The following is a 20,128-nucleotide window of genomic DNA, read 5'->3' as shown; positions in this document are numbered from 1 at the left end:
CGGCGCCGACTGGAAGTGGGGGAGGGGAGTGGGGGAGGGGGGGACTTCCTCATGACCCGAAGTCACCACCACCGTTAGTAAAAAAAAAACACTAACGGCAAAACACTCATGAATCCTTCCAATGTCTAGCGTGGCCAGAGGGGAATGTCGTTCCGCTAATGACAACGTCAAGCCAGAAAACGAGACTTTTGATCCTGTTGAGACCTGAAGACTTGAGCGCGTTTTCGAGGAGAAAGGAATCGCTTTTGTGAGAAGTCTCGACTTCTCCACCAGAGACTTTTGAAAGTCAAGACTAACGGGGGGAGCACCTTGGACTAATGGGGAGCTTGGGTGCAGCTCTGGTTGGAATAGAATCTCTTTTCAACTTAAGCCTCTGCCTGGTCGTTTCTGTACAACAACTGAACTTAAGGAGCCACTCCATCAAAAGAAAAGAAAAACACAAATCGGATTTGTTATAATACCCACGAATCTCACACATATCCCAAAACTATAAACCGTCAAATTAATTTAGCTCAAGGGTTATCGAGTTAAAGAGTTAGGATGTGTGTGATGTCATTATGATGTCACAAATTCCAAGGAGGTATTAAAGGGATATTTGACCATGTCAAGTTTCAGCAGTCTTGCCTTTATCTAAGTGCATCTACAAGTAAGTGACCACCGCTGTACCCTGGCGTCTGCTGTCGACTCCACCGTTCCTCTCAGGTGTCAGGCTCCTGGTTCACTTCCATTCACTGTAGATTCCCCAAGGGGAGCAATAAAGGAATATCTTATCTTATCTTATTTTGGGGATCTTGTCTAAATTTCATACTTCTGTTCTGACGAATAAAACAAACAATTCTGAGTCAAAGGTCAAATTTATTTTACATTGTTTGTTTTGGCATTTGACAAATGTCAGATGTATTACCCTTTTGAAAAATATAAAAGCGGATCCGGTAAATTTGTTGTAAGTTTGAGTGTGCTGTGTATCTATGTGCACAGAATGTTTGCGTAGTGGTTACCCACGGTTACGCACTGTCTTGTTGGAAGAAAGATTCCAAAGAGTTGGCTTCACTACACAAAACAGTTAATTTACTCATCATTTGGCAACGTTAGCTCATAAAAACTCAAGTGCCATTGACAAGCAAAGACGACATAGAATCATATATTATTGAATTTTGTTTATTACTTCAGAAGTACAACATTTGGACTATAGGTCCCCAAAAGGAATGGAAGTAAATGAGGAGTCTGACAGTCGGAGAGTCTGCGAGGAATGTTCTACCAAAGTGCAATATCCCTTTCAATACAGCTCAGTGAAATGTTGAACATGAAAAATTATAATCAATGTTGCATCGGTCTTCCCAGGAACTGTGGATCACTCACTAGACCGATATGTCTTTCATTTTCATAACTTCACTGAACCGTATTCAATACTTCCTGGAATGTGACACACATTCCAACTCTAACTCAATAACTCTCCAACCAAATTAGTTAATCGTTTTGGGGAAATTGAGATTATGGGCACGATAAATGAGTTATATATATTTTTCTTTCTGGTGGAGTGTTCCTTTTAAAGTCAGCGATGCAAATTCAAAGAGAATAATCAAGCATGTACCACAGTAGGCTATAACGTACTACTGGGCCCTTCCTTTCAAAATCAAAACATACAACACATTGCTTAACCTCAGTACAATAGGTGTCACCTGTATATATTTGTAATAAGAAAGAAAATGATTTTTTCGCCTTTGATAAGAATAACTCGCTTGGTGAATATTCATTGTGTATACAAATTAATCGAAGGGTAATTTTTACATGTGTGCTATGGTGCCGTAGGGCGCATAATTTAATTCTTTTTTATATAATCTCAATTTTGAAAATGTTTATTTAATGTATTTGTTAGCTTACTTTGTGTCACTTTTCCTTTTTTCATTTAGATGTATTGGTCAAAAGATAAAATGTCTCCGACGTCTTGTCTTCACACCACAACGACATAAAACTCAACAAAAAAAATGTGTGTATTTTATTTTCATACGAGGTATGAAAATAGTGAGAAACACTGCCGGCATCGGACATCGTAGTGGATAAAAAACGTACAGTGTCAAAACGATGCCATTTTGTTTTATCCGTCTTTCAACATTCCATTGCTTATCTCAAAGCTGACTTTTTATTTCTAGAACAGCAACACAAAAGGTTGGACACAGAGTGATTAAAGTGCACACAAAATGGCATTAAGAACGTGTCTCGCTCCAGTGATTTGACATGTTTTCCGATTGGAGTCGGAGGGACTTGAAGATTAACGGACAGCAGCACAAAGGAGACTAACAAAGATGTCCGCTAACGCCCACTCCATGTCGGGAGGTTTTCTTATGATGGGATGTAGGAAGTGGGATCGTATTCATTTTATTGCATCGAGTATTTACTACTCCCTTGAGTGCAGGACAGGTCAAAGACGACAGCTTCCCACTGTCCATTAACCCTTTCACTACCACACTACCAAGTGGTTAACCCTTTCACTGCGACAATACAGAAGGTTAACCCTTTCACTGCCACACTACATTAACCGTCTGTAGTGTGGTAGTGAAAGGTTAACCTTCTGTAGTGTGGTAGTGAAAGGGTTAACAGAAGAATGGATATGAAAATATGGTCGTAACACGTTCCTTTATTCATCTATTAATGTACAATACTTACACATACATCAAATGGTAAATAAAATGGTAAATGGTGCATTTATATAGCAGCTTTTATCCAAAAGCAATTTGTTCCTCACATTTTACCCATTCCCTCACACATTCACACACCGACAGCGGAGGCGAACATGCAAGGTGCCAACCTGCTCATCGGGAGCAGTTAGGGGTTAAGTGTCTTGCTCAAGGACACTTCGACACGCTGCCCGGGAATCGAACCGGGAACCTCCGGGTTTACCAGATGACTGCTCTACCTCCCGAGACAGTCACCCCCAACATCAGTAGTATAGTCTCTAGGATATTATGCTGGTGTATGTGCATCTATTTCTCTGGAAACGTAATGTATAGCCACAGATCATTCTCATCTTTATACATTGGAAGGTGTGGGTATACCCTCCTTCCTAAGTAGCATATCCTTCCCATCACAAGCTTTGCTTTCCTCGGTCAGGCCAAGATAGGGGGCGGAGCTTGGGGGTTGGTCAATTATGTGTCATGAGTCTCATGACACATCACACACATAATATATTAAAGGGTCATTTCAGAATTTTGGACCCCTAGTCCTATTTAGTTGTAGGTTGGTAGAGTCCTTTCTGAGCTCAATCCATGCTGTTCTTCATACTGGATCACCGCAGCTCCGACTAGTTAGCCACACAACTATTACTGTAAAGCTCAGTAGCATGAACACTCAATTAATGTAAATGGTTTACAAACCAAAAATACCATATTCTTAATGCAATATGTACATAAAATATGTGAGAACATGTAATCCAAGTACAGTCCATCCAAGTACATAAGGCAATTGGACCAAGAATTAATTTTTCAATAATAATGGTGCATTTATATAGCGCTTTTATCCAGATCTCTTTACACATGCAACCATGCAAGATGCCAACCTGCTCATCGGGAGGAGCAGGAGCGGGAATCGAACAGAGAACCTCTGGATTACCAGACGACTGCTCTACCGAGCCACCGTCACCCCTTTTCCAAAATCCCCACATAACATTAAACCTTCTTAGCACACAAACACACACCAAAAAAAACAGTCTTTCCAGACACAGGAAGACGACATGAAGAAGGTGACCTGAAACTGGCTCCTTTTTCCATTTTATTTATTTAATTTTTTGCAAAGGTACAAACAATAGTAAAATTGCATTGCCTGAAATGCGTCAGGATTTTGAATACAGAATGTAGGAAATATAAATACTCACAAAAATGTGTCCTTCCAACAGATGATACTGTAGCCGGGGCGCTCAGGGCCCAGACTCTTACTGAATATGTAGTACATACACCACAGCTTTAATTATCAATTAGATCTATATACTATACAAACAAATGCCCATTACAGTAAAAAAGACATTTAAAGCGTTAAAAACCCTCAATGTACAGTCTTTCCAAAAAAGTTCCAACTTAAAACAGCCTATCATCAGCAAAACTGTGAAGCATCTGTATTCAAATACTATGACCAATCAATGTTTTGAGCAGTAAAACAGTTGTTTACATCCTAGATTTGTATTTATTTCTCTTTTTTAGCATGTTGTGCTAAATTATTTCACAATGACAGGGGTGAGTAGAAGTCTTTTCTAAAATCGCAGGAATGTTGTTGAAATCGGACAAAAGTAGCTTTTTTTCTCCATTTTTCTTTTTCATTAGCCTTCATGATCTTAGCCTGAGTGAGTTTTTCTGTAGAGAGGAGAACCAGCTCCCTGCATTCTGTTAGTTAGAAGATTGATCGTAAATCATAAAACCGTTATCTGAATAATTTGCGTGTTAACGACCCAAAAAGTCCATCCATCATGATTCATGTGTCACTGTTTTCAACAAGGTTATCCTACGGAACCACACTTTGCACTCTCTTGTGTACACACACACACACGCACACACGCACGCACACACACGCGCACACACACACACTCACAGACACACCCACACACCTTAAAAACGCTCCTTTCCAAACCACACACTCTCATAGATAGTACCAATGCGTACTACTGTGTGTTATGCACCCTCGTCTCCCACGAAGCATCACAGGACTCTCGGTACATTCATCTCGACGACTAGCGGAGTTTCGGTGGAACGTGGCTAAACATTCACAATATGGTGATGAACAACATGTTGGAAAAAAATGCACCCGGTCTTTTTAAAAACCTTTGTACCAGTCGAGGGGGAGGGGTGGGGGGTGGGGGGGGATACATTGTATGCAACCGTGATAGTTGAAACGTGCGAGATCTTCCCCCCAACATAATGCAACGTTGTCTCAGGGGGGGGCCATATCGCAAATCTGACCGCGACGAGCGAAGTTGGAGATAACATGATGACGGGCCAGAAGAAGCCTGCCGTTGACACAGCATCCTGAGTGAGTAGCGCTGAGGGTTACCAAGGCGACGAAACGGACATGAAGAGTCTGTACGTTTTCTTTAACGGGGAGGTTAAGGAGAGAGACTCAACGGGGCACCCCTTGAGGTACATTGCTGGAGTCATCTTAGAGAGAGAGAGAGGGTGGGGGGGGGGGTGGGGGGGTGTCCTGGTAGCATTCTGTGTCGCAATATTCCAGGCTCCTACTGTTAAAAACGGATTAAAAACATAAGCAGACTAGGATCATGTCATACTAAAAAAAACAAATCGGGTGTAGGGTGAACACGAGGGACTAACTGAAGGTCGAGTGATAAAAAACGCAGCAGGTAGAGGGTTCTAGCAGAGGACTAGTTAAGAGGGGAAACACAGTAGCCGACAGAGAAATGTATATATGAAAAGGCTGGGGGGGGGGGGGGGAGGGGAGGGGCAAACGTGGAGAAAAAAAACTAAATTTCTGGAGATCTGTAATGGGCCCGGGTACGCTTCCTTGGGGGACTTTTTTTTTTCTTCCTCATTTCAGTAGCGCCTTGTAGAGCAGCAAGGACCTGGATGTGGTCCTCTCCTGCTCCAGACAGAAGATAAAGTCCCTGAGGTTAACTCGCGTGATCCGCTGACGGAGCTGCTGGCGTGAGCAGGCAGGTGGGGACGTGCCGTCCCCCGAGCCCGAAGCGACCTGGAGGAGGAGAAAGAAGGACAGCATTATGCCACGGCTGGCAATATGAGCCTCGGCCTGCAGGGACTCGAGTGTATTGTACAAGAAGCAGCAGCAGAGAGAGAGAGAGAGAGAGAAAGGAAAATAGGCTCAGACACAACAACGCTGGATTCAAATTCAGGATACAACGTAAACTCGATCTAAAATATGCAGCTTTTCTGTCAACTATTACATTTGTGTTCATTTGGGTTATAAAAAAAAAAACTTTTCTTTTCCCCATGTAAGCCTGAATCATCATCAGTAATACTGCTAATCTCTCACCCACGCCAGTAATCCGTCACTCAGCCCAGACCTGTAAAGATCAACACACCTTTATATAAAAAGGTGCGTCCACACAGCCTGGAGGGAGGCCACGCCCCCTTTCCCCCCATGGCTATAAGCCATCTTTAAACAGCGCCTTCTCCCTCCACTTTTACAAGACGTTGCTCCGACAAGCCCTCTTTCCCAAGATTGTACATTATTATTATTATCCAAACAGAATTAAGCGATGACTCCGAGCATCGCTTCCCATGCCGCAGCGGTTCCCCTGGGGCGTGTTGTTCAACGGGGCGAAACGTTTTGGAAGGAACATTTGCAGGAAAGAGGAACATTTCTGTGTGAATATTCTGCGGCAGAGCCGCCCCCCCCCCCCCCCCCCCCCCCCTCCTGAATTAAGCCTCGGGTAAAAAAAAAAAAACGGTACGGACTGGTTCTGCGGCCGGAGGGGCATACGGGTGTGTGGAGGTCGGTCGGGGGAACGAGGAAGCTCCGGTGGAGAAAGCGACTTGGTGAAAATGGGTTATGATGCCTCTCTCTGTCTTTCCATTGTGGGACCACATGGTTGTTTGGTGAGGCGGTGATGGTGGTGGTGACGGTGGTGGTGCTGCTACCTATTGTAATACATAACTAGGCTACTATTTCTCTGCGAGGAGAGCCCGAGGCCGGAGCTGACACCAGAGGATAGGAATGAGGCTCCAGGTCCATACAGGAACACAATCAGAGCATTATGAAGCTCAATGGCCTGCAGGCATGCTAACCTCCTTCTCGCTCGCTCGCGCTCTCTCTCTCTCACACACACACACACACACACGCCCAGGGGTGTGCCGGCCATATTCACAGAAATACACCCCCCCCCCCCCCCCCCCCTCCCCAACATCACACATCTTCTGCCGAAACCAAAGAACAATCGTTCTCTCTAATCACGCATTTGGTGCGAGGCACAAGATCACCATTCTGACAAGGATCCGTAGAAAAACATAAAGAAAAAAACATAAAAACATCCCTCATCATCCAAGTGAGTTCGAACACAGGCGGCTCATCTGGAAACTCACACACAAATGGTTTTTCTGTTCCTTTGTATGTAATCTGGCCCCCCAGGATCTCCAGTGGGGCCCTTAGCTCCCTGGACCGCAGGCCTCTGTGATCAGGCTTAAGATAGACACACCGGCCCACCACCACCGGCCCCAGGGGGCGTCCTCCTGCTGTTATGAATACATGCAAACAATGCGGGGGGGGGGGGGGGGGGGGCCTTTTGTATCTTTCACTTAAAACAAACTAATAACCGAGTGGCCCGACGACGATCACCCGGGGTGAACCGAGGAGGAGGACGGTGCGGCCGCTCGACTGCTGCGGATCAGGTCTTTAAACAAGCCGAGGATGGGCGTGGCCCGCGGCATTAGTAGGCCCGACGCGTATTGGAGCATTAACTTGCATAAAATGCATATTATCACCCCCCCCCCCCCCCCACACACACACACACCTACTCCACCTCTTCTCTATAAAAAAATAAGAATTACAATAACAAATAAAGAAATAACTCCACAAAAACATCCCATGGCTGGCCGGCCAGCTAGACCCACTAGGCGGCCAGCAAATAGCTGACGTATCCCCCCGAGTTATCCCCTTAACCAGCCCCAAAATGTGTCCTTTTCTGTCCAGCATTCCCTCCCTCCACCTCCTAATCCTGCACTCCCAGGCTGCACAGAGGCCTCTGCCTTTGTTTGGCTTTGCTGGGGGGCAAGCCTCAGGCCGGGGGGGGGGGGGGGGCGAGAGGCACCCATACATACTGCAGCCGCCCTGGGGGTTGTGAGTCCCCACCCTCAGGGTCATTTTTGCAGAGTTGAAATCTATGCCCCCCCCCTCCCCATCCACCCCCACCCCCAGGGCTGGTGAGAGAGGGAGGCGGGGGGGGGGGGGGGGGGGGCAGACACACCCACACAACCAGCCTGCAGGCACACACTGACCCCCTTCACTCAACTTAGGTCACATTCACTCTGCAGCCTAGATGAGGGTTGTTTGTGTGTGTTGTGTGTCTTGTGTGTGTGTGTGTGTCTTGTGTGTGTGTGTGTGTGTGTGTGTGTGTCTTGTGTGTGTGTGTGTGTGTGTGACAGAAGGGGTCATGGAGAACAAAAACTTTCCACTCTTTCCCCCTCCGTCATCATTACACCACCGTGTTGTTTCCACGATATGATCCTAAAAAAAGTCAAGGTTGGAAAAATTCACAACGGACAAAAAACAAAACAAAAAAAAACATCACACTACAAGCAATCATTAACGCACTGCAGTTCATGTGTTTGGTCTCGGGCCCCCCCCCCCCCTTACCTCTGCGTTGCTCGAGGAGCCCGGGGAGTCCATCTTGCGCCTCTTGCGGGACCCGATGGCGGCGAGGGCGGTGATGTTAGCGTCGCGTTGGCGGATCTGAGCCTGTTCATGCAGCTGCATCTGTGGGACAACAGAGGAGGAGAGAGAGAGAGCGTTAGGATCTGCTGCGTGACCTGCGTAGCTGGAGAGAGAGCGACCTGCGCGGAGGAAATCACGAGGGAAGTACAAGTCACGTGACGCCGGTGACGCGTCTATATGCCGTCACATAAAACTACCCCCCCCCCCACACACCAACTCACACACAGTCCCTTCAGGTCGGAGCCCCCAACCCCCCCCCCCCCCTGCGCCCCAAATCCAATGACGTGACTAAGATGTAGCCCGCTTGAAAACGCTTAGGCAACGGGAGTCGGGAGGTCTAATAAAATATGCGATTCTAACGACGGCAACAAAAAACGGATACATTATTACGTACGTTATGTAATTACATTACATTTAGTCATTTATTTTAGCCGACGCTTTTATCCAAAGCGAGTCACAAGTTCTGTACAACGAGTCAGCAGGAAGGGTACGACTCTGGCAGCTAAGGGTCAGTAACATTGTTCGTCAAACAGTGTCGACCTCGAGCGCTGCAGACTCGAGTGCGTAGTTAGTAGAACAGCAGGTGATGATACAGGCGAGGTTGATTCCTCAGCGGCAGAGCGATGAGACTCAGTACAGGGACAGAGTACCACGAGACGCGGCTCAGAGCGCCTCCACGGGGGGTCTGCCGGCGCCAGGCGAGCGCTACGTGCCGACGGCCCGGTAAACAACCGCCGTCTCCGGCGTGACGAGGAGCCGAGTGGACAGAAGGACCGACAGTGATTCAAGGCAACGTTTTACTCGCTCATTAAGACGCTGTAATGCTAATTGGAAGGGAAGTGATGCACATGGAGGAGCAGCACACACACACACACACACACACACACACACACACACACACACACACACACACACACACACACACACACACACACACACACACACAGACACACACACACACACACACACACACACACACACACACACATGCAAGAGACACAAGCAGTCAGCAACGCAGATATATACAGAACACACAGCTGCCTTCATTAGGCAGGTGACGCGGCACCGTGACCTTTGTGATCCGACCCCGGAGGTCAAGGGGGAGCCAGCGTCGAGATAGGCGCTGTCGCGCGCGCACGCGTTCTGTACTATAATGCGCCCGTACGCGGTACGCGCCTCTTGTACTGTGAACGTGAGAAGTGAGAAGGGCTTCGTCACTGTGGGCACAAGGCGGAGAAGTAGGTTTCTGAGCGGCTGGGTGATCCGTGTGCGGCCTCTGGCTCCTCCCTCTCTCTCTCTCTTTCTGTCTGACTGACAAAGTGGCAGAGAGCTGGAGCAGAGGACTTCAGAGTGGTGCCCCCGCAGCCCCAGCAGCGCGCTCCTCCACAGCAGGCCGTAGCCTCTGGAATAACTCACTGAAACTGGACAAACTTCTCAGAGAATTCTAGATCAGACTGTAGCAGTGTTCTCTCCCTCTCTCCCTCTCTCCCTCTCTCCCTCTCCCTCCCTCTCTCCCTCTCTCTCTCTCTCTCCACAGCTTCACTGTTCAGCGAAACCGCTAGGTGTCGAGGAGGACGTAGTGACATCATCGTCCTAACTGTCTTCATCATCATCATCATAACTGTGTCATCATAACTGTGTCTTCATCATCATCATCATCATAACTGTGTCTTCATCATAACTGTGTCTTCATCTTCATCATCCTAACTGCATCTTCATCATCATCATCATCATCATCATCATAACTGTGTCTTCATCATCCTAACTGCATCTTCATCATCATCATCCTAACTGCATCTTCATCATCATCATCCTAACTGAATCTTCATCATCATCATCATCATAACTGCATCTTCATCACCATCATCCTAACTGCATCTTCATCATCATCATCCTAACTGAATCTTCATCATCACCATCATCATCATCATAACTGCATCTTCATCATCATCATCCTAACTGCATCTTCATCATCATCATCCTAACTGCATCTTCATCATCATCATAACTCTCTTCATCATCATCATAACTGTCTTCATCTTCATCATAACTGTGTCTTCATCATCATCATAGCTGTCTTCATCATCATCATAACTGTCTTCATCTTCATCATAACTGTGTCTTCATCTTCATCATAACTGTCTTCATCTTCATCATAACTGTCTTCATCATCATCATCATAACTGTGTCATCATCTTCATCATAACTGTCATCATCTTCATCATAACTGTGTCTTCATCTTCATCATAACTGTCTTCATCATCATCATAGCTGTCTTCATCATCATCATAACTGTCTTCATCTTCATCATAACTGTGTCTTCATCATCATCATAGCTGTCTTCATCATCATCATAACTGTCTTCATCTTCATCATAACTGTGTCTTCATCTTCATCATAACTGTCTTCATCTTCATCATAACTGTCTTCATCATCATCATCATAACTGTGTCATCATCTTCATCATAACTGTCATCATCTTCATCATAACTGTGTCTTCATCATCATCATAATTGTGTCATCATCTTCATCATAACTGTCTTCATCATCATCATCATAACTGTGTCTTCATCATCATCATAACTGTGTCTTCATCATCATCATCATAACTGTCTTCATCATCATCATAACTGTGTCTTCATCATCATCATAACTGTGTCTTCATCATCATCATAACTGTCTTCATCATCATCATCATCATCATCATAACTGCATCTTCATCATCATCAACAACCTGTTTCTCTCCCTGGATGTCTGTGTTTCTAACCATCTACTCTACTGCTTTGAATGTGTGCTGGTTTATTTTCACCCGATAGTGTAATAGTGTATACAGTACAGTACATAGTACTCTGTGTGTCATTCAAAACTCGGCAGCTAGGCTACTAACTAGAACCAAGAGGAGAGACCACATCAGTCCAGTATTAGCTAACTAACCTACACTGGCTTCCGGTAACATTTAGAATCGATTTCAAGGTCCTCCCTCCTTACATACAAAGCACTAAATGGAACAGGACCGAGCTACATTGCAAATTCTCTAGTCAACTATGTGCTTTCTAGAACATTGCGATCATCTACTACTGGTCTATTGAAGGTTCCAAGCCACAGTCTAAAGAGAATCGGGGATGGCAACCTATGCACCAAAGTTATGGAATACACTACCTATGGACATTAGGGAAGCTAGATCTCTTAATATTTTCAAAAATAAGCAAAAGGCCGACCTCTTCACCATAGCCTTTTAATATTTTAATACACTCCGCTGTTGATTGTACTGTAGCACCATTCTACTCTGTCCATTCTATTTTATTGCACTGCACTGTTGCCAATTTTTTTTGATCCACTTTTTCTCCTTATTTTTCTATTTTTTCTCCCATCCCAATTTCACCTCGCCAATTCTCCCTTCAATTCTCCCCTCCCCTGTCTCGAACGTTGCTAGACTATGCCTCCCACTGGTCGGCTGCAGTGAGGACCAAGCCTTGCATCACGTGTCCCCTCCGGTACACGAGGAGGCAGCCGTCGCATATTTTCACCTGTACAGCGCAATCTCTCAGTGGCAAGGAGTAACGCGTGGGAGGCTCACGCTGCCCCCGATGCTTCCTGATTCTGCTGTACAGGCGCACCAACCGACCTGTAGGAGTCGCTGTCCAATGTCCAATACCCACCCACCAGCTTTCCCACCCCTAACACTGCCAATTGTGTTAGTATGAACGACCAGCCAAGCTGGTAGCAACGCCGAGAGCTGGGCTCGAACCCAGCATCTCCTGCATTAGTGGCGAGCGCCTTGCGCACTGCGCCACTTAGCCGCCCCCACTGTTGCATAATTTTACTATCTATTCTATTCTATTTTATTGCACTGTACTATTTTACTCCGTCTATTACAGGTTCAAAACTGTCAGGTATTATTAAACTGTGTGGGTATCAAACAAGACAGACTGTCAGGCTTTAAAACTGTGTAGGACCCAGGCCTAGAACTGCGCCCTGAGAGGGAGGGAGGTTTGCCCTGAGTGGGAGGTTCGAAGGCCGGGTCAAAGTGGGCATCAAACAAGAGGGAAGACTGTCAGGTTTTAAACTGTGGATACCAAACAGTCAACAGAGAAGGTAAAGACGACTTCGAACTGTTAAACAGTAATCCAGAACTACCGTATTTTATTGCACTGTAAAAAAATGATTTTATATGTCTGCACTTTAAGTGCTCATTTTATGTCTATTCTATTCTACTATTTTATTGCACTGCACTATTGCACCATTTTACTTTGTCTATTTTATCTTACTCTTTTTATTATTGTCTATTTAAAACTGAATCAAACCATAAACCATGGCCTGTTGGGATGTTAGATCCTAATGTGAATGTATAGGTCTGCACTTTAGTTTATGTGCTCATTTTATGCCTGTCTTTTTTCTGTTGTGAAGCACTTTGAGCTGCAGTTTCTTTATGAAAGGTGCTATACAAATACAGTTTATTATTAGTATTATTATTATAGTACATAGTAGTACTCAGTGTGTATAGTATATAGTAGTACTTAGTGTGTATAGTACATAGAAGTACTCCGTGTGTGTAGTACATACATTGCATAGTAGTACTACTAGTGTCCTAGTGTATATAGTAGGAGATCCGAGTTATATACATTTGGTTATGTCTCCAAATCTTTTATAATAATAATAATAAAAAAAAAAGGTCTTGCACCGTCTACCTGCACTTCCTGTGGTGGTCTTGTACGCTCTTGTACCGCGTATATTGGTCTGTAATCCGAGACTATGTTATAATGCAACTACAGTATGTTGCAAGACATTGAAAATGTAAAAAAAAAAAAGGAATTTGATCCGGCCCACAAAATGGTTTGTGACACCAGCACCTGTTCCAATGTATCCTCCCGTCTGTGTCGGGATGTTACATTTCCAGATCTTCCATTGAGCTGGAAACATTGCTGGAACTGAAGACTAATAGTTTGACTATTTCGACCAGTCCACCGCATTAACATGTCTCGACTTGGCTCTCCCTCTCCCCGCCTTAGGCGCCAGCAGGGAGATGGGTTATGGGTAATGACCCTTGACCTCCGGTTCCCTCTGGGCACGCTCGTGGCCACTGTAGCGAGACACCGCAACCCCCCCCCCCCCCCACCCCCCTGTCCCCCCGGGCAACAACCCGATAGGGAAGAGCCGGCGAGAGAACAAGGACACCAAACAGGGCGTGTGTGTGCGTGTGAGTGAGTGACCGACTGACTGTGTGACCGTTTTCATCCGATAGGGTATTGGGAATGACAGCGGGACAATGCATAGTGCATACATCCACCCTAAATACAATACTGTCGATTGTATGGGTTATCTTCACAGCTTAAACATCAATAGGCCCGTCTATATCCTGACAAGACAGACCCACTAGAATAACACCACCGTTGTTAAAATGGAACAGGCCTTAACAAGCGTTTTGTTTCGTTCGTTTTTTTTTGTCCACGGGACACAATAAGACATCGACACCATAAGGTTATCGGAGAACATCGAATGTACACACAAAGAATATACCGTAGATACGCGTACAGTGTATTTGTTACAGTAAATGTGATTTTGCACATTTTCTGGGATATATATATGCACGTGTGTAAAAGGATGTAGAGAATCGTATCAGATTGGGACATGAATCATCAAGTGTTCCCTATATTAGATTAGGTTTAAGAGATTATTAAAAAGTGTTCCCTAAAAGAAATCAGACGACGGGAAATATACACCAGAGAATGTGCAAAATCACAGTTTACTGCAACACATGCATACATTAATACACACACTAGAGTTTTGTTTATCCAAACCGCAGACATTCCGAACCAAACACCCATAATGAGCAAAGGCTTGTCAGAGGGGAAGTGATTTCCCGTCAAAGGTACTGTATGTATTGCCGTTTCTTTCAATCTCATTCATGGCTACGGCAAATATTTATAGGATTTATCCCAAGTGCATATAGATTTCGAATGGAAATAGCTACCGTATTTGTTTCCGTCAATCACTCCCGTTAAGAACACAGTCTCCATGTCCCCGATGACGTGACGTCTGAACGCTTCGGTCCGACGGCTCGTCAGTGAATGGAGCTCTTCATTCAGCGCGAGTTGGAACAGCATGGGAAATGTTTACAAACTATAAGCTCACTATAAAGCAATGTGTAGACTAGTCTCATGTGCGATCGTCTCTGAGGAGAAGTCATAATGTGATACGAATGTCGTTTGTAATTGCAGTTGTGTCCTCGTGGGCTCAGGGGCACGATGGAAGCTGATGTTGTGGTGCTTTATTCACGTGGAAGAGCGTTACGCTCAGCTTTCCGTTAGGGACGCACCCACACCACTCTTCCACTGCCGATACGGAGTCCGAGTGCTTTCAGTAAGGGCCGATATACAGAGTACAGATATCTTACTGAACGGTATAGACTTCTAGGCCTGTTCGCTGTATACAAACATACCGTGTTTCGAGCCAATCAACAATACCAACTGAGTCACGTGACTAAGGTCGCTTTCACATATCGTTTTGGTGGACTCGGTGCGGTTCTGGGGGTGAAGTTGCAACATTGTTGCATTCTTCATTTGGTTCGCCTGCTTTCACACAGATATCTGTCAGGCGGACCGAGACCTTTTGAACAATGTCACGCGGTCGAAAAGGGCGCTTGTCTATTGGACAGTGGAAATGTGTGTGTGCCTGCGATCCCGTGTGTGCGCGCGCGTGTGTGTGTGTGTCTGTGTGGACTGCGAGTCCTCCAGATCAGCGGAGCCGAGTTTTGACATGGCATTGTTCTATTGAAGCACATTACCACCATCCTCTCGCTAAACAACTTGTAGACCACGGTGTTTTTATGAGTGCCCACAAGTAGCTGTTTTATTAATAATATAATAAGCCGCGCGCCTCGGTATCGGTAATAATAATAAGCCGCGTTTTTTCTTCCTTCTTCCCAAGATGCACAGATATATAGATAGATAGATAGATAGAGAGATTAGATGCAGTGTGCTTGTTTTGCAGTGAGTGCTGCGAGCAGTGGTAATAATAATCACTTCCTATATTTGGTTCGATGAAGCCGAACCGAGACCTACGTTTTCAGGCGGACCAGAGTTCGACTGTTTGGTCCGCGAACCGAGTTCGACGCGCATTCACACAGACCCGAAAAACCGGACTATCGAATTCTGGTCCGAAAGTCCGGACCAAACAGCCCCTGTGTGAAAGCGACCTAAGTTGCCCCGGACCTGCGCGAGCTGCTGCGTTAGAAGAATACGACGGGGCTCTATGGAGAAACGATGGCACTCCCCTGACTAAAAGTTATTTCAAACGAAAACGGCTGGATGTCATTTAGCCAAATCAGCACGGCTGTGAGTGAGTCTTTCACCTTTTACATATCTAGCTTTGGCATGGATAGATTGTTTAGATCGCTAGCATGGCTAACAAATGCAAATAGTAGTCTGCCCCGTTGTTCTGACCAGGATTACGTTCCTTTCTGCCCCGGTGATGCGCACGCACACGGAGTCTGACGTATACAGCGAACAGGTCTATACCACCGGTTTGGGGTCATTGGACAATGATTGAGATATATACTACATTATTCTCCATTAGAGAGATCTAACATGCTTCTATTGTTAAAATGCAGAAAATCAAGTCACTTAGCTTTGATTTCTAGCATGTTACATGCTTCTTGGTATCGGATTTTAGTATTGGGGAAATTGTTGGATATCGATACCCTGTTTAGCCTGGTATGTGAACGATATCCCATACCGGTATCAGTGCATCTCTCTACTTCATCTTATCGTATCGATGACTTTCAGCAGAAATTAGCCTAACTGCACAGGTTAGACAGTGGGACTAGGACGACACACATCAGCCTAACTGATGTTATGTAGCGTAGAGGTTAGACAGTGGGACTAGGACGACACACATCAGCCTAACTGATGTTATGTAGCGTAGAGGTTAGACCGTGGGACTAGGACGACACACATCAGCCTAACTGATGTTATGTAGCGTAGAGGTTAGACCGTGGGACTAGGACGACACACATCAGCCTAACTGATGTTATGTAGCGTAGAGGTTAGACCGTGGGACTAGGACGACACAGCACCTGCAAAAATACTTCTCTCACGGTGAATGAATCAGACTTCTCTCACGGTGAGACTTACAGGGCGGTTTTGGTAAACAGTTTTGAACCAAGTTGGGACATAAAGAAAACATGCAGACACAAATCCCCACTAAGACCCGCCTCCTACCTCTTTCGCCTTCGCCTTCAGTCGAGCTTGTTCAGGATCCTCTTGCCTGGCGCGACTCTGGAAATGCAGACGCAGCGATGGATTTTGTTAGATCATTTGACATTGAAAACAATATTTGGTGTGTATGTAATGTGTTGTGTTCCAGCCATAACCATTTACTACCGGGAAAGTAAAATTCAGCTACAATCAACAGTACATTCACACAATGCATTAACTCTTTCACCAGAGATGGAGATTCCGTACAAATGCCTGCCAGAGTGACAGGTGGAATACATGTCAGTGTTTCCCACAGGATTTTGTTTTTTTTATACTTTATTGTGTCAAAGAAAGTCATTTTACATTTAGGTATAGTATGTGTACCCACATACATAACTGCACATATCCATACTTACATACACACACAAATGTACATATGCATATTTTAAATCTTGACACTTTTTTTTTTTAACCCATCACCCATACAAAAAACAAGAGACATAAACACAAACAAAGGGGTGAGCAGCAGTATAGATCCTGGACTGGTATACATCTAATATCCATCCCTACTCGTCCCCACTTACATATACAAGAAAAAATAACAACAGTAATAATAGCAAATAAATTAAAAATGAAATAATAGAAAGAAGAAAAAAAATAACCAAGGATTGGTTGTGAGATTGCGGTGGGTGAACGTCGGACCCTCTAGGGGGGAATTGTTTTTTGTGTGTGTACACTTTAGAGTTAAATGCATCAATTTGGTGCACTTTGAGAGCAAAATAAAGAGGCCAGATCTATGATGAACTTTGTGCTCAAAAAACAAAATCGACTAGAGCAGTGCATCCCAATCCTCTCCTCGAAGCACCACAGCCGTTCAATGTATTTGTTAAATTCCACCACCAACACACCTGTTTCAACTTAACAAGCCCTTTATTAGTTGAATCAGGTGTGCTGGTGGTGGAATTGAACAAATACATGGAACGGCTGGGGTGCCTCGAGGAGAGGTTTGAGAACCACTGGACTAGAGCAGTTGAGCCATCAAAGAAATGAAGCAAAAGTGGTTACCTGTGTTGAACTGGTTTATTTTTTAGGAAAAGAAAAATATATACCGATTACTATTACGGCTAGGTAATATTAGACTAGGTAATAATGGGAAACACTGCATGTGTTAACATCCCACCCTGTCAGTATTACAATATTGTTAAGCGTTTCTTATGGAGCCCAGGGAGAACGGCCGATATGTCGCTAATAACGAAGAAAGACAGAAAGAAAGGCAGGTATAGAACAGTAGGTAGCAAAGCTGCAATAAAGGCAATATAAGTGCCCTCAACACTACTAGACCAAGCCACCCACCCTGATACAAACATAGCAGGGCTTTCCTTAAACAGTGGTATAGATGCACAGCAACGTGCCAGCGCCACCATGTGTAAAATTGGTTATTTTTTTAATAATTATTTTTTCTTTTCTTTTTGCAGTGAAAGCTTGGGACCAGCTTATACCTTATATACTGTACTTAAATAAATAACTTTTGAGTTAAAAGTTCAAAGCGGACATGACTGGTTAGCCTAGGCAGTGTCCAACTAACACCTCTGCCGAAGGCTAACCGGTCATGTCCGCTTCCATTCATTGTGCTAAGCTAGGCTAACGTGCAGCCAGATAGCTTTCTACTGAACGCACAGAGAGGAAACTGGTATCTATTAGGGCTGGGCGATTCTTGCTAAAATGTGAACTCACGATTTTTCTCTTATTTTTTCAATAAAATCATTTATTGCACTCCTTCTTAAACAGACAACATAACATACCGTATATCAAAGTGCTTGACTTAAACTTAAACATAACATATATGAAAGTGCTTGACTTAAACTTAAGTCTCTTGTAACATACAAAATAACTCAAGTCAGAATAGTCATAATTTAAAAAAGTTAAGTAAAATGTAAAAAAAAAAATTATAAAATACCGTACTTTTCGGACTATAAGCCGCGGCTTTTTCCCCCATTTTTCGACCCTGCGGCTTATATACCGGTGCGGCTTATATGTGGACAAAACCCGAAAATCGAAATATTGCTTTTTTTTACTGCATTGAAATGTTATTTATCTGTTCCCTTATTTACTTAATACAAGTTGTAAATGAGTTAATTCTTGTTATTTGTCCGACAGTATTGTGTCCCAATCGGAGTCATTCTCTGTAGAGGTGGGAGTAATTCTCTGTAGAGGTGGGAGTCATTCTCTGTAGAGGTGGGAGTAATTCTCTGTAGAGGTGGGAGTCATTCTCTGTAGAGGTGGGAGTAATTCTCTGTAGAGGTGGGAGTCATTCTCTGTAGAGGTGGGAACTTAAAGCTCAATATAAGAACGGCCATGCACCACCACTCACAGAATCGAGAAAGAGCCATCAATCTGTCAATCCTTTCCGTGTCCGGGCCGGGTGAGGTTTCCTGTGTTGAGTCAAATTAAGCCGCAGGCTCCACTCCTTACATGGTAATTAAACATTAAAACACATGCGGCTTATAGTCCAGTGCGGCTTATATATGTACACATCATTCAATTTAGCTGCTGCGGCTTATAGTCAGGTGCGGCTTATAGTGCGAAAAGTACGGTACATTGTTATTTTTTTTTAATAAAAGAAAATCATTATAATTTAGAAATGAGATTGCATAGATCTATGAATCGAGATCGCGATTTTTTTCCGATTAATTGCTCAGCCCTAGTATCTATCTTCTTGTCTCTCTCTGGAGAAGACGGTAAGCTAATTCCCTAAAATGTTGGCATGTTCCTTTTAAGCTTCACAATGAAACACTTGCGAAGAAGCCTAAACCAAAACTAGGTTTTTATTTGAGGAACAAGGCCTGTATTTCTATTCAATCTAAAAAGAGGTTGTTGCTTCTACGTTTTTATCTTTGCTTGATTATGGCGATCTGCTTTATACATGTTAAAGGAACACGCCAACATTTTGGGAAATTAGCTTATTATTCCATTCATAGCACAATGAATGGAAGCGGACAGTGGACAGTGACTAGCCTTCGGGAGAGGTGTTAGTTGGACAATGCCTAAGCTAACCGGCACTGTCCGCTTCCATTCATTGTGCTAAGCTAGGCTAACGGGCGGCCAGAGAGCTTTCTACTGAACGCACAGAGAGGAAACTGGTATCTATCTTCTCGCCTCTCTCTGGAGAAGACGGTAAGCTAATTTCCCCAAAATGTTGCCGTGTTCCTTTAAGACGCCGTCTATCATAGTGCACTGAGGTTTGTGACCGTGTGTCTGTGTAGTAAAGCTCTCACTCATCACTGCACCTTGAACACACCAAGGCTACTTTATCCTGCCATTTATTTACAAGTCCATTCTTGGTATTCTCCCCTCCTATCAGTGCGCTTTCACATCGCGTAACGTCTGACCTGCACTTATTATCATCTGTACCTCGAGGTCCAGACAGAAGTAATTAAGATGGCTTTTGAGTTTCACGCTCCCTCTTCCTGGAACACGCTACAAGCTGACTTGCGGCTGGAAAATCGGATTAGTTTTGAGCCACTTAAAACATCAAACCCTTTCACTACCAC

At 44.5% G+C, this 20,128-nt stretch overlaps 1 protein-coding gene across 1 annotated transcript in view; it reads right to left on the bottom strand.

Annotated features, from left to right (window-relative positions):
• Positions 1-5,443: 5,443 nt before the first annotated feature.
• The window catches only part of LOC311244849 (transcription initiation factor TFIID subunit 4-like), a gene marked incomplete at its 5' end in the record, with an annotated part of 58,857 nt that continues 44,172 nt past the window's right edge, over positions 5,444-20,128 (bottom strand). The window contains 2 exons of the mRNA XM_084334532.1: positions 5,444-5,685; positions 8,305-8,424. Of these exons, the coding sequence (XP_084190658.1) occupies positions 5,524-5,685; positions 8,305-8,424 (282 nt within the window). The 3' untranslated portion in view covers positions 5,444-5,523. The remainder of the gene's footprint in view (positions 5,686-8,304; positions 8,425-20,128) is intronic.

Source organism: Notolepis coatsorum (assembly GCF_963971535.1).
Source record: "Notolepis coatsorum genome assembly, chromosome: 18".
In the NCBI taxonomy this organism is placed as follows: Eukaryota; Metazoa; Chordata; class Actinopteri; order Aulopiformes; family Paralepididae; genus Notolepis; species Notolepis coatsorum.
Note: the sequence above shows the minus strand (reverse complement) of the source record. Positions and strands in the feature narration are given on the sequence as shown.